The sequence below is a fragment of the Mesoplodon mirus genome, assembly GCF_964341445.2.
Source record: "Mesoplodon mirus genome assembly, chromosome: 16".
Lineage (NCBI taxonomy): Eukaryota > Metazoa > Chordata > Mammalia > Artiodactyla > Ziphiidae > Mesoplodon > Mesoplodon mirus.
Genome location: NC_138992.1, coordinates 18,014,625 through 18,029,069, shown reverse-complemented (window position 1 = coordinate 18,029,069; position 14,445 = coordinate 18,014,625). Strand labels below are relative to the sequence as shown.

General features: G+C 42.7%; 1 protein-coding gene across 1 annotated transcript in view; it reads right to left on the bottom strand.

The window, feature by feature from the left end:
* SNTB1 (syntrophin beta 1) overlaps positions 1-14,445 on the bottom strand; it is a 221,247-nt gene that overhangs the window by 71,076 nt on the left and 135,726 nt on the right. The window contains exon 3 of the mRNA XM_082601674.1: positions 9,636-9,843. Coding sequence (XP_082457800.1) covers positions 9,636-9,843 — 208 coding nt within the window. The remainder of the gene's footprint in view (positions 1-9,635; positions 9,844-14,445) is intronic.

The following is a 14,445-nucleotide window of genomic DNA, read 5'->3' as shown; positions in this document are numbered from 1 at the left end:
TGCATCAGGGATCCAAGTGAAAGTTTTAAGCATGTCTCTTTAAATCCAAATGTTATTTTTATCCTCTGAATAACATAAGCTGGCTTCAATCTAACGGAGGTAAAATTATTAAAGCATGTGTTTCTCTCCCATTCCCTCCCTCCTTCCCTCCGTCCCTCCTTCCTTCCCTCCCTCCCTCCCTCCTTCCTTCCTGTTTCCTTCTTTCCTTCCTACCAACTTCCTCCTTAAATGGATATAGTAATAAACAGCTCTTTAAAAACCTGTTCTTCCAGATTGGGGCCTCTCAAGCCATCCCCTGTAATGCATCATTTGGCACACAAATACTGCTCACACATCTCCTATCACCTTTTCCTGGAGGACAACAAACCCTAGCAGGACCAGAAAAATTGTATCAGAAAAGAAAGGCTTCGTCAGACCTCCAAATCCGTCATGTTTCAAAGTAATTATTTAATAGGGCATTTTTGGGTAGGACCGTCTTGCTATTACTAACAGTTTCCCTTTCTTTAAGAGTAGAACAAGGAGGTAAAGACTCCCAGCAGTTGGTACTTTAGAGATGATTACCTGACCCTACATGGATATTTAAAATTAGCTTGATTTTTGTAGCTCTGGTTTGAAGAAGAAAAAAACCCCGAACACTCCATGTTTAAAATTACGGTGCATGCAGTGCTCATATTTTCATAAAACCTCTTAAAAATGAAAGGTCAAACGAATCATTCCAACACCGAGAATCGGCTTTCTTGTCAGCACAGTTCGAAGAGTAGCTTTTATTTTCAACGATCACACCTTTTTTGGGCAGAATCCCAATAAGCACTTTTCACCATGACAACCATGAGGCGTGCACAACATCTCCGATTGTGCCTGTGTTCTTCCTGAAAGGGAATGTGTTTCCTGCAGAGCAAGGATGTCCCCACCTCTAAACTGGGCACACAGCCTTATGCGCACTCATTGAGAGAACAGAACTCAACTCTGCTCTGGTAGTTAGATGGAGTAGAATCAGTGAGTTCTCAGGAATGTCAAAGGAAATGAAGACGAAATCACTATGAAGCACGAAGCAAATATTTAATTCTACTTATGGTCTGAATGTTTCTGTCTCCCTAAAATTCATATGTTGAAAACTAACGGACAAGGTGATGATATTATGGGATTGGGCTTTGGGGGAAGTGATTCGGTTGTAAGGACATGGAATCTACATGAATGGAATCCGTGCCTTACAAAAGATATTCCAGAGAGGTCCCTGACCCCTTGTCCTTTCCCCCATCTGAAGACACAACAGTAAGTCTGCAGTCCAGAAGACAGCCCTCACCTGACTATGCTGGCACCTTGATCTTGGACTTCCAGCCTCCAGAGCTGTGAGAAATAAATTTCTGTTGTTTATAAGCTACCCAGTCTATAGTGTTTTGTTAAAGCAGCCCAAACAAAACAAGACAATTGTTTATTTATTTATTAAAAAAAATTTTCCTGGGCTTCCCTGGTGGCACAGTGGTTGAGAGTCCGCCTGCCTATGCAGGGGACACGGGTTCATGCCCCGGTCCGGGAGGATCCCACATGCCGCAGAGCGGCTGGGCCTGTGAGCCATGGCCGCTGAGCCTGTGCACCTGGAGCCTGTGCTCTGCAACGGGAGAGGCCACAACAGTGAGAGGCCCGCGTACCGCAAAAAAAAAAAAAAAAAAAAAAAAAAAATTCCCTTTTATTTATTTATTTATTTATTTATTTCTGTTTGGGTCTTTGTTGCTGCGCACGGGCTTTCTCTAACTGCGGTGAGTAGGGGCTGCTCTTCTTTGCCGTGCTCAGGCTTCTCACTGCAGTGGCTTCTCTTCTTGTGGAGCACGGGCTCTAGGGGCATGGGCTCAGTAGTTGTGGCTCACAGTCTCTAGAGCGCAGGCTCAGTAGTTGTGGCTCGTGGGCTCTAGAGTTCAGGCTCAGTAGTCATGGCACACAGGCTTAGTTGCTCCTCAGCATGTGGGATCTTCCCAGGCTAGGGCTTGAACCCGTGTCCCCTGCATTGGCAGGTGGATTCTTAACCACTGCACCACCAGAGAAGTCCAAGACAATAGTTTATTATAACTTGTGTGCTTCCTGGAGTTGGGCCACCAAGGAAGAACACTTCTACGAGAGAGTGGAGTGTTCACTTCTAAATCTATTTTGGTACAATACACAAAGCCCTAGACTATACTTCATAAAAAGCAATATGCTACAGTACTCAATCTTTTTTAAAAAAAAAAGATAGTCCTGAAACAAAACAGAGAAGATGGCAGCGTGGGAAGATGCAGAGTTAGCGTCTCCCTACAACTAGGGCGCCTGCCTGCCGCTGGTGGAGAACTCTGACACCCAAGGAGGCGGAAGGAACCCCAAGGTGAACTGGTAGGATGTAGGGGGACTGAGGGGGGAGAAGTGGAGGCCAGACAGACTCAGCGTCCCTGAGGCGGGGAGATCAGGAGAGGCAGGTGGGAGGGACTCTCCGGGAGGAGAGGGAGAGAAGCAGAGGGCGATCACCTGGCCCACTTGGGCTGGGGAGCCTGCTGAGCTCCCAGGCCAGTCCCCTGCCCTCCAAAGCCCCTCCAGGCCGCGTGGGTCCTTGGGAGCATAGAAGGGAGGCCTGGGAGATCAGGAGAGGCAGGCGGGAGGGGCCCTCCCAGACAGGAGGAGCAGGAGAGGAGAGGAGGGCATTTGCCCCGCTCACTCAAGCCCAGGAAGCCTGATGGGCTCCCAGGTGAGGTCCCCTGTCCTCTGAGACCAGGGTGGGGGGCATGGCTGGGCCCCTTCTGTTCCTTCAGCCTAAGCCCCACCCCCCACAGGCCCCAGGGCCTTTCCAGCCCTGTGGGTCCTGAGCATTGGCCCCATCCCCTGCCCAAACCTCGCCACTGCTTAGACCCCACCCTCCACAGCCAAGGCCTCCCCACACCCCCCCTTTTTTTTCTTTTCCCTCCTCTTTTTTACTGTTGTGGTACTGATGTACCTTCCAGTTGTCGATTCATCTATATTTTTATTTTTATATTCTTCCTAACATATCTGTTAGTTTCCTAGTCTAATTCTGTTTTTTACTTTGTTATTTTTGTTTGTTTGTTTGTTTTTGTGGCCTCAGGCAGCTTGCGGGGTCTTGGGTCACGAGCCTGGGGTCTGGCCAAAGCTCCTGTGGTGCGAGCTCTCAGTCCAAACCACTGGACTAACAGAGAACCTCAGACTCCAGGGAATATTCATCAGAGTGAGGTCTCATGGAGTCCCTCATCTCAGGACTAAGACCCAGCTCTACCCAATAGCCCACAAACCCCAGTGTTGGAAGCCTCAGGCCAAACAACCAGTAAGACAGGAACACAATCCCACTCATAAAAAAAAAAAATGAGATGGCAAAAAAATATGTCACAGATGAAGGAGAAAGGTAAAAACATATGAGACCAAATAACTGAAGAGGAAATAGGCAATCTACCTGAAAAGAATTAGAGTAATGATAGTAGAGATGATCCAGAATCTCAGAAATAGAATGGAGGCACGACTGAGAAAATACAAGAAATGTTTAACAAAGATCTAGAAAAACTAAAGAACAAACAAACAGAGATGAACAACACACACGGCATCGGCCTTGCTTTGCATGTTTCCAACATCTATGAATTCCAATTATCATGGTTTAATTAAATAATCCCAGTCTCTCAACAACAAGGTTCAGATTTCAGTTACCATGGTGTATTAACCTCTGAGCCATACAGTAAGTCAATATTTTGCTGGAAGGACCAGTGCAAATCCTTTTTACTGCATTTAATAGACAATGTGTGTGTGTGTGTGTGTGTGTGTGTGTGTATACACAAATTATATTTGTGTGTGTGTGTGTATTCTAGTGTTCCTCTAACCTATCCTACCAAAGATAATTTCAGTCTTTGTAGGACAGGAGAGAAAAGATTTTAGTGTTGCTCTGTCGTGGTATGTAAATTCCCTCTGCTGTGGAATGAATGTTTCTGTCCTCAAATTTATATGTTGAAGCCCTAATGTGATGGTATCAGGAGGTGGGGCCTTTGTGAAGTGATTAGGTCATGAGGGTGGAGTGCCCAAGATAGGATTAGTGCCCTTATAAGAAGACAGCTAGCCCTTTCTCTCTCTCTGCCACTTGAGGATACAGAAGAGGACTGTCTATAAATCATGAAGAGGGCCTTCACTAGAACTCAACCATGCTGGTACCCTGATCTTGGACTTCCAGCCTCCAGAACTGTGAGAAATAAATATCTGTTGTTTATAAACCACCCAGTCTATGGTACTTTGTGATAGCCCAAACTGACAAAGACACCCTTTATTTTCATAAAGGCAAATGAAGGATTTGAGTTATTTTGACATGTCTTCTAGTTCTGAAACTGTGCTTTTGGTATGTAGTGGTGCTCTGACACGGGGTTCTGGGGGGGTCTCACTCATATGGACACTTGTTCCCTGGGTCCCTTATTAGCTCAGCGTAGTGGAGAGTTCTGAGCTGTGGAGTTAGAAAGAGGGGTTCAAACTCTGGCTCTGCCACTTTCTAGAGGAGTGATCTTAGAAAAGTTTCTTAACTTCTCCAAGTTTGCCTCCTAGGATAGGGATTATTTCAAGCACATTGCCTGAGACAGACTAGGCACATAATAAATACTAATTACCAGCTTCATCTCTTCCAACAACACCCTGGGGAGGCACAGGTCTATAAACCTGTCCATTTGAAGGAAACTAGTGGAAATGAGGAAAGCTGAGAATTGAACTTGCATCTCAGAGCTACCAACGGGGTATTTTTTTTTAATTGTGTTGTGTTTTTAATCTGACAAGAAATGTTTGCAAACTGAGATAACAAGGTAAAGCAAAGACAATACCCTACAAACTGAGCACAAAACAGAATTTAACAATTCTGCCATATCCCTGTTCATTATTGTTTTAAGTAGTGAGAGAGTCACAACTTTATTTTTTTCTATTTATTTTTTCTTTATTATTCTTTATTTTATTCTCTCTTTCTTTTCTTTTCTTTTTTTTTTTTTTTTTTTTTTTTGGCCTCTCACTGTTGTGGCCTCTCCCATTGCGGAGCACAGGCTCTGGACGTGCAGGCTCAGTGGCCATGGCTCACGGGCCCAGCTGCTCCGCGGCATGTGGGATCCTCCCGGACCGGGGCACGAACCCGTGTCCCCTGCATCGGTAGGCAGACTCTCAACCACTGCGCCACCAGGGAAGCCCTGTTCTCTCTTTCTTTTTCTCTTGTCTGAAATTGGACCATTGAAAACACCTCAATAATAACTGTAAAAAGATTAACTGAAGAAAGATGATTGAAAAAACTTGTTTGGGGCATATAATGCATTTTATTGTTCAGGGCAGGGATGAGCATTTATGGGCCTTTTGGGGCAACTGGAGCTTTTGCAAAGAGTTAAAAGGCCTGAGACTAATATGATCACGGGAAAGACTTTATATTGGTACACCAGGCCCATCTACAGGTGAGAGGGCACTCACAGGGGAAAGCAGTCCAGGACCTGTCACTGTGGTGTTGTTCACAGGACCGATGACAACAAGGAGACAAGGAAAACAGCCCCACTCAAAGGCGATTGCAGAGCTGACCTTGATTCTGTAGAGAGTTCAGGGAATGGTTGCCAGAATTCAAGGAAAGAATTAAATTGATTGCCATGAATGAGCTGCACTGGATTCTTTTAAAAATTAAAGAGAAAATGATATCACAGCATTGTCCCATTCAGTAATTATTCCTGCATCTTGACTTAAAGTGTGACCATAAATAAAACACCTTCCATTTTCTGGGTCCCAGAGTTCAGGCTACTGTAACACATTACCACAGACTGGGTGGCTTAAAGAACAAACATTTATTTCTCATGGTTCTGGAGCCTGGAAGCCCAAGATCAGGGTGTCAGCCTGGGGTTCTAGTGAGGGCCCTCTTCCTGGCTTGGAGAAGTCTACTTGCTTGCTGTATCTTCACGTGGTAGAGAGAGAGCGCTCTGGTGTCTTCATCCATTATAAGGGCGCCAATCCCATCATGGAGCTCTCCATCCTCATGACTTCATCTAAACCTCATTACCTCCCAAAGCCTCCACCCCCAAATTCCATTACATTAGGGATTAGGGTTTCAACTTATGGATTCTGGGGGGACACGTTCAGTCCATAGAGGTCACCTCTAAGTTCCCTTCTCTCTGATTTTTTATATGAAGATTTCCTATTGCCACCAAATCAAATTCAAACCATCTGTCCAGCTTTCAAGATCTTCCATAACTGGGTGCCATCCAAGGTACCAGATTTGCTTACCACCTTCCTTCAGGATGACCTCACTTCCCTTTAGACCAGTCTCTGGTCTGCTCTCCCTACAAACTGTAAGCCGTCACCTCCACCTTTTTCTCATGCTCATTCTCCTCTCTTGGAGTGTACTGAACTCTCCCCATAGACTCAAGACCTAAGCATTTCTTGGGAGACATTCTTCTAGTCCCTGGACCATCTCACAATGAAGAATAATGTTAAATATAAAGTTTTCCTTCTGTGTAGTGTAGAGGAAGTTTTAGGGTTTGCACTGAACAGGATTTTAGAAGGGAAAATGTTGCTTCATATTGTTTTAGTTCATGTAAATGCCAGTTTTAAAAACTTGAAATTGAATATAATATGTACAAACCTTGTCCTAGAGCTACTGTTATTAATCCAAAAAAATCAAAGATTGACAGTATAGGAAAATACAAAGGATATCAATTTAAGTTAAATTACAGCTGAATATATATAGGATCATACTTTATATCTTTACAAATACCAATTGAATTCTCTGATATTTGTGATAATATAAGAAAGCCACAGTATTAAGGATTTGCCATTCATTCTAACATTTTGCTAAAAACCATTCATATGTCTACACACTAGGATTCAGTATTAAATATTTATTCAAAAAATTTCCAGTTTGCATTTGCTCCCTTGTACTTGATCTATGGTAATCTTTTAAGAAGTTCTGAAGATGAAGGCAATAAAAGACATCCTTGCCTCTGATAATTATCCATGATAACTCATTATTGATTGCTCTTATGGATAAAGTGCATAATACAATTTAAAGAAACATCTGTAATGATGATCTGAAATTACATCAAAAGAATAACAATATTCTAAAAGCAGAAAGCTTTTTATGCACCTTTATGACTGCTCCACAGGAATGCTTAATGTGTCTACTGATAATTTGGGATAAGCAAAAGGCATAAGCAGACAACTTATAAGTAAGAAAATGGAACCTTTGGAAAAAATGTCAATATCACTACTAATGACACAATATCATTTTTCAACTATCCAGATAGTAATGGTTTTAAATGGAGTTGGTGTTAAAAGAGATGAGAGAAAAGTACCTTCTAGAGTTGAGACCATCTCAATTACTTGCAAGGTAGAGGGATGTGTGTGTTGGACAGCCTCCTTTTGCCTCTAGATCCATGCTCCACCCTTTTCTGCCCTGGTTGGAGCCCTGGGAGTCTGACCCTAACAGAGCATCAGTGGGGCTCTCTTGCCTCTGGTTTCCAATCAGCCTCAGCCAATGGGAGACACCAGCAGGAGATCGGCAGGCAGGGATTGGCAGGGGTTATGTTTCTCTCCCGAAGACCATAGCTCTTAGTGGATGCCTTTTTCTATAGCTACAAGTCTTGCTAGTTTCAGGTAACTGCTCCTGTTCCTGGCCATTTCAGGTTAAAGGATGGTAGTGACCTCTAACTGTTGAGCTCTGGAGTGCTTCTCCATCCCTTACTGGTTTTCCTTGCCTCGGCCACACACCTTATAGATTATTGCTATGTTAAATCCCTTCCAATCATCCCTTTTGAGCTTGCCATCCACCTCCTGCTGGATCCTAAAGTATGCAGTACACTTCCATGTCCACTCCGGACCCTAACCAAGTGACGACATTTTTCATCCCAATCAACGCCTCCCCTTTTCCTTCTATAGCGAATGTCTATTGTTTTTGCTTTCCCAGAACCCATTCAGTCTTTTCCTTGCACAGCAGCCTAATTTTCCATTGGAGAACCACCTCCCTTCAACAAACGGGGCACATGGTTTGGATCAGGCTGATCTTAGGACTTTTGTGGGAACTATGAGAGCAAAGAGGTTTCTATTCACTGAAATAGCCAGTTACAAAAACAAATCAAAACAAAACCGCCCCCACAAGCATGGAACTCTTAGGCCAAGGAAAAGGGGGCTTGCTAGGGTATAAACCAACAAAGTGGACAGGGTACAAAGAAATGGAGAGGCAGGTCTATTATTATCATGTGAGTCCCTGGATCCCACCATGCCTGAAGCTTACCCTTGACACTGTAGTTATCAGAAGTGGTAGGTCCCCTTTTATGCTCAAGCTGAGTTGAGCTTTCTGTCACTTGCAACTGAAAGATCCCTGACTAATGAGACTTCTCCTAATAAAAACACATACATGTGGAGAGGGTTAGAGAACGACTTCTAAAATGCTATCATCCAGACCTGCAGTGTTGTTTTCATCAGGAATCCCCACACACGGTGTCACGAGAGACTACCTGTGGTTTTTGTTTATTATGATCTTGGTGCCACCACAACCTGCACTGTCCCTTTAGTCCTTTGAAACCTGTGAGAGATGGGACAATACCAAACCAAACAGCCCACTTTGTGTTGAACTTTGTGGCTGAGACCCACACATGAACTGATGCGAACAAAGGACAATAGTGGATAACTGCCGAATGCTGTGTTCAAGTATTATTTTCAAGTGCCATTGGACTGGGTCTTCTCAGATGACATGGTTCACTGGCAGGAAAGCTGTTATTGCAACAATCATTATTCCCATTTACCGCCTATTAGAATGTGAGTCACGGGGAGGTCAGACTGTCACCAAAGCCCAGTGTTCCTGAGCACTCAAGGTCAAGTTCAAGGGACAGCAATCAGATGTAAGGGCAATGGCAAAGGCTCAATCCTTTGAAATCGAGAGGAGGGTTAACTCCCAGGAGATTGCTGCAGTGAGTTTTACTATCTTCAACGTATCACACCACTTGCAAAAAGAAATCAGAGTGACAGTGTTACCATGACCCTAGGTCCTTTCCACAGCAGCTGTCCTCCCTAGGGAAAGACAGTGAGCGTTTTTTCATCTTTATACACCCCTCCCCGCTCCTGCTTAGCACCGCGCCTAGCACAAAATAGGTGCTCATAAATGATGACACATTCAGAGCCTGCTGGCTTAAGAATACAACTGAAAGATAATACATAAGAGTCAGCATGGAGTAGCTGCTTAAGAAATCCTTGCTGTTATTATTTGTAAATGCACCTACATTAACAAGCAGGTCCATCAAAACCCACACAAACCCTCTTTTAAGCAACAATTTCAACTTCCTTACTTCCCAAGGCGACAGCTGTGTTGTGAGTCTGAGTTATTTCCCCTGCCCTTCCTGTGTACATATGAGAATCAAACTGTCTGGTCACTTTCTCACTCATTCATCCATGCAACAGACAATTAGTGACCACCTGCATTTTGCCACATATTGGACTGTCTGTGGGGAATCAAGGTTGCTGAACACACAGCCCCTGCATAATGCAACGGAAAATCTGCTGGAGACAGATGAGAAATCCCAATGAAAGAATCAGCCTGTGGAATGAGGTACCTGACTTCAGTGGTTGCAGCAAGTGCTGGGAAAGCCTGGGGAAAATGCCTATGATGGGGGGAACGTTTTCCTTACCTTTTCTGCAAGCCAGCCAAGATGCCTGATCTCCCGGCTCCCAGAAATGCCCGTCTTCCCCAGCTGCTCTCGGACCTCGGTGATCACTCGGGTGAGCAGGTCACTGACGTTGCAATGGATGGCACTGAACCAGGCCTGGGCAGTGGCTGAGTCCTTGCTTCTGAGGATCACCATGTGCTTAGCATCTGGAGAGTGGATTTCAAGTTGCCTAGAGAAGCAAAAAGAGAAGAGTTGGAAGGTTCCCTGGCAGATCATGCTTCCTAAGTCCTGGGCCTCAAAGGTGAACTAATTCTTTGTTTTCTTTTCCTATTATACATTTTATTTTAATTTTTAGCTTTTCAATTAAGATTTTTGAATTTATTTTTCAATTGAATAAAAGATTCTTTATAGCGCTTTACAATTTTCAAAAGTTTCACACAGATGAGAGTTCATATAATTCCATAATAACCTTTTTCCCCACCTCCTACCTCTATATTGCCTCTCCCCGCTAAGTTGAACTAATTCTCTACTCTTACTTTTAACTTGTTTCCCATGGTTTACCTTAATGCCCCCATCATTCATTCATTCATTCATTCACTCACTCATTCATTCATCTATAAACATTGACTGTACTCAGGCATTGGTCAAGGTACTGGGGGCCTAGCTATCCAACCATCCAATCACCTGAATTAAGGATGTCTGGTTTTCCTGTTACTCAGCTGAGTGGCTTTTTAGTAGTATCATATTAAGACTTCCAAACTGTGAGCTGATATTAATTTACCTTACTTCTCAACCCACAGAGGATTTTTACAATATACTCACAACCTAGCTGCTGCTGCTGGGAAGTAGATTGAAATATCTACTCACTTGCTTAATCCTACTGCTAGGGTTAATTGTCAATTAGCATCAAAGACGACCAAACTGCATTCTTTAAGAATCCTGTCTGTGGCTCATTTCCCTACCACTTAATACTTGGACAAGTGTAGTGCAGGAGTGAGTTGGCTGAGGAAAGGGTAACAGTGGGGAGAGAGATGCATGAAAAGTGTTGTTTATTCATTTTTTTTGGCTGCATTATGCAGCTTGCAGGATCTTAGTTCTCCAACCAGGGATCGAACCTGGGTCCCCGGCAGTAGAAGCATGAAGTCCTAACCACTGGACCACCAGGGAATTCCCAAAAGTGTTATATTTAAAGTCAAATACCAAAGTTTATGCCAGAACTCCAACGGGATCACCTGAGATTCAGAGTGAGATCTACATACTGTAATTATGGTAAAAGGCAGAAATTCTAGACCGATCCTTTTAGTTTTCAACTTTTTGTTTTGAAATACTTACAGATTTATATGGCATTGCAAAATTAGGACAGAGAGGTTCAGTATACCCTTTACCCAGTTTACTCTGATGTTTCTATTTTACATAACTATAATACGATATCAAAATCAAAACTGACGTTGGTAAAACACAAGCGTATAGTTCTCTGCCATTTTAGCATGGGTAGATTCATGTAACCACCACTGCAACCAAGGTACAGAACCATTCCGTCACCACAAAGCTCTCCCCCCACTCGCCCCTCACAGTCACAAGTGCTGTCCTCCCCTCCACCATCCCAAGTCCCTGGCAACCATTAACCTGTTCTCCACACCTATAATTTTTAGACAGATAATTTTTATTGCAGAGAGAAAAGCATACATTTTATTTATTCATTCATGTATGTATACATGCAAATAAATAACATTTCTTCACTCATGTTTGCATTAGAAAGATACAGGCATTGGGAAATTCAAAACTAAATGAAATGAGCCATGTATCAATTTCCCTTCATCCCTCAATAATTATGCTAACATGAATTGAGTATTTACTATGTGTGTCAGGCAAAAATTTAAACCCTTTTATATTATTTTTTATAATTTTTGTAATATCCCTATGACTGATATTATTTACCTCATTTAACAGGATTAAAAAAAAAAACAAAACTAAAGTTTGGAGGGACAGAGAAAGAACTGACTCAAGGCCACAAAGTTGGTGATACTGGGATTCAACCCATGATGCTGAGGCTCAAAAGACCATGAATTTAAATACTGAATTACAATGCCTCTCCTTTAGACTGGATGACATCCAATAAGGGAGCATCCATTGTCTTCTACAGCTGTCTCAAGGCATCATCACCAACAAATATGCCCAACAGTGTCCTACTTAGCTCCTAAATTTAAAATAACAGTTTTGCAGATCACCAGAAAATTAGAAGTCCCAATGTAACCTGGCCTCATTTACATTTGAAACCAACATTTTAGAGTGAGTAAACCTTTTCTACCCATAAACTTAAATGATAGAAAAAGAATTATTTAAAAAGTAGAATATCTCTAGGGAAGTTTTAGCAATAATTAGCAGATTTTTTTCGGTAAGAAATTTGCAAAACAAGACTTCTCGCTAAGACTTCAAAGGTTTTATGTGATGAAACAGGGAATTTTTTAGGTGACGTGTTCTTATCCAGAAGAAAATACTCTCATGCCTCTGAGGCACTTTTCAAAGAAATGGGTGGTCAATCTAGGGTGAGTTTTCCTTCCCTCCCAAAGTTCTTACTCCTCAGTAAAGTTGAGTAGCCAAACACAAACTAGGATTCTCCAAAAACATTACTGAGAGCTCAACTTGCTTTTCAAATTATTCTATCAATACCCATCATTCTAGGAATTTAAAACATGCAAATATTTCTCTTAGAATATTTTCTTTTGAAGATCTGGATTTTTTTTTTTTCTTAATGACAGTTTGGGAAGCAGCCAGTAGCCAGGTATCACACATACACACACACACGCATACAAAAATGATGCCAGCAAAAAAGAAAGACTGAATAATTTCTTTGTTGGGTTGCCAGCATAACCAGAGGAAAGCTGGCCTGCAAACAGAGGTCCAGGCTAGTGAAGAGGAGGCCCATTTTCCCCATCATTTATCATTACTATTAATTTTTAAGTAAGCTTTTAAAGCATAACATATAGATAGAAAAGTGCACAGATTGTAAATGTATTTTCACAAAGGGAACACATTCCTGTAACCAACATTCAGATGAAGAAACAGAATAGTACAAGTATCCCAGAAGTCCCCTCACACTCCCTTTCCAGTTATTTTCCCCTCAAATAACCACTAGCAGAATTTCTGTCACCATGGATGACTTGTTTCAGGCAAAATGGGTGAGGTTTTGTTTGTCTGTTTTCATTTGTTGTTGCTGTTGCCTGCCCTATAGGGAGGATCTTGGACTGTTTTTGAGGCAAAGTTTAAATACCAGGTCCTATGCCTTTTTTTTTTTTTTTTTTTTTTTTTGCGGTATGTGGGCCTCTCACTGTTGTGGCCTCTCCCGTTGCAAGATCACAGGCTCCGGACGCGCAGGCTCAGCGGCCATGGCTCACAGGCCCAGCCGCTCCGCGGCATGTGGGATCTTCCCAGATCAGGGCACGAACCCACGTCCCCTGCATCGGCAGGCGGACTCTCAACCACTGCGCCACCAGAGAAGCCCCCCTATGCCTTTTTAGTGGTGGTTCTCAAAGTGTGACCACAGACCAGCAGCAGCAGAATCAGCTGGGAACTTATTAGAAATATAAATTCTCAACTCGTACCTGGACCCACTGAATTAGGAATTCTGGGAGTGAGGCCCATCAATCCCCCTGCAGGTAAATCTGACACAATTTAAGTTTGAGAAGGGTGCTCTATGGGGTCATAAGAAAAAAGCATTGAGCTTGGTTGTTTGCCAGGGTCCCCAGTGGCTGAGGTGAACATACTGAAAAGTGAACTGACCTCACCCCGCCCCATCAGTCTCAAAGAAGGAACAGAGAGGACACAGAATAGAGAGGCTTATGGCTTTTTATAGTCAAAAAAAGAAAGCAGCAGAAGTTCTCCATCAAAAGTATTCTTCAGGAAGCCCTGAGTAGTTTTTTTTTTTAATCATTTAATTAAATACAGATGTTTGGACCCCATCCCAGACCTATTAAGAATTTCTAGAGGTTGAGGCCTGGGTAAATGTTTTACATGTTCCACAAATTATATAGATTAAGGATCATGGCAGGCCTTTCTGAGCTCCAGCTCAAACCATCCCCCAAAGAGCTATGCCCGTAGGGGATTGTCACCAGAAGGGCAACACAACAGATGGCTCTTGGAAAGTGTATTAGTAATCCACTGCTGAGTAACAAATTCCCCCAGAACGAAGTGGCTTAAGACTCCAAACTTTTGGGACTTCCCTGGCAGTCCAGTGGTTAAGACTTCGCCTTCCAATGCAGGTGGTGTGGGTTTCATCCCTGGTCTGGGAGCTAAGATCCCACATGCGTCGGGCCCAAAAAAACAAAACATAAAACAGAAGCAATACTATAACAAATTCAATAAAAGACTTTTAAAAAGTCCACATCAAAAAAAAAAAAAAAAAAAACAACTCCACACTTTTGTTATCTCACAAAAGTTGCTTGAGTGTCTTCATGACATGGTAGCTGGTTTCCCCCAGAGAGCAAGAAGAAACTACTATTCCTTTTATCCCCTGGTCTCCAAAGTCATATACCATCAGTTCTGATTCATTCATTCTTTTTCTTTTTGATTTGAATTTTATTTTATTTATTTATTTTTATACAGCAGGTTCTTATTAGTTATCTATTTTATACATATTAGTGTATATATGTCTGATTCATTCTTTGTGTTGGAAGTAAGGCACTAAGTCCAATGCACACTCGCGAGGAAGAGTTAGGCTTCACTTCTTAAAGGGAAGAGAATCAAAGAATTTGGGGACATATCTTAAAACCACCACAGAGAGGCCTTGGATGAAGTAAGGTTCTAGAGAGTCTGTCCTGAATGTAAAGGGCGA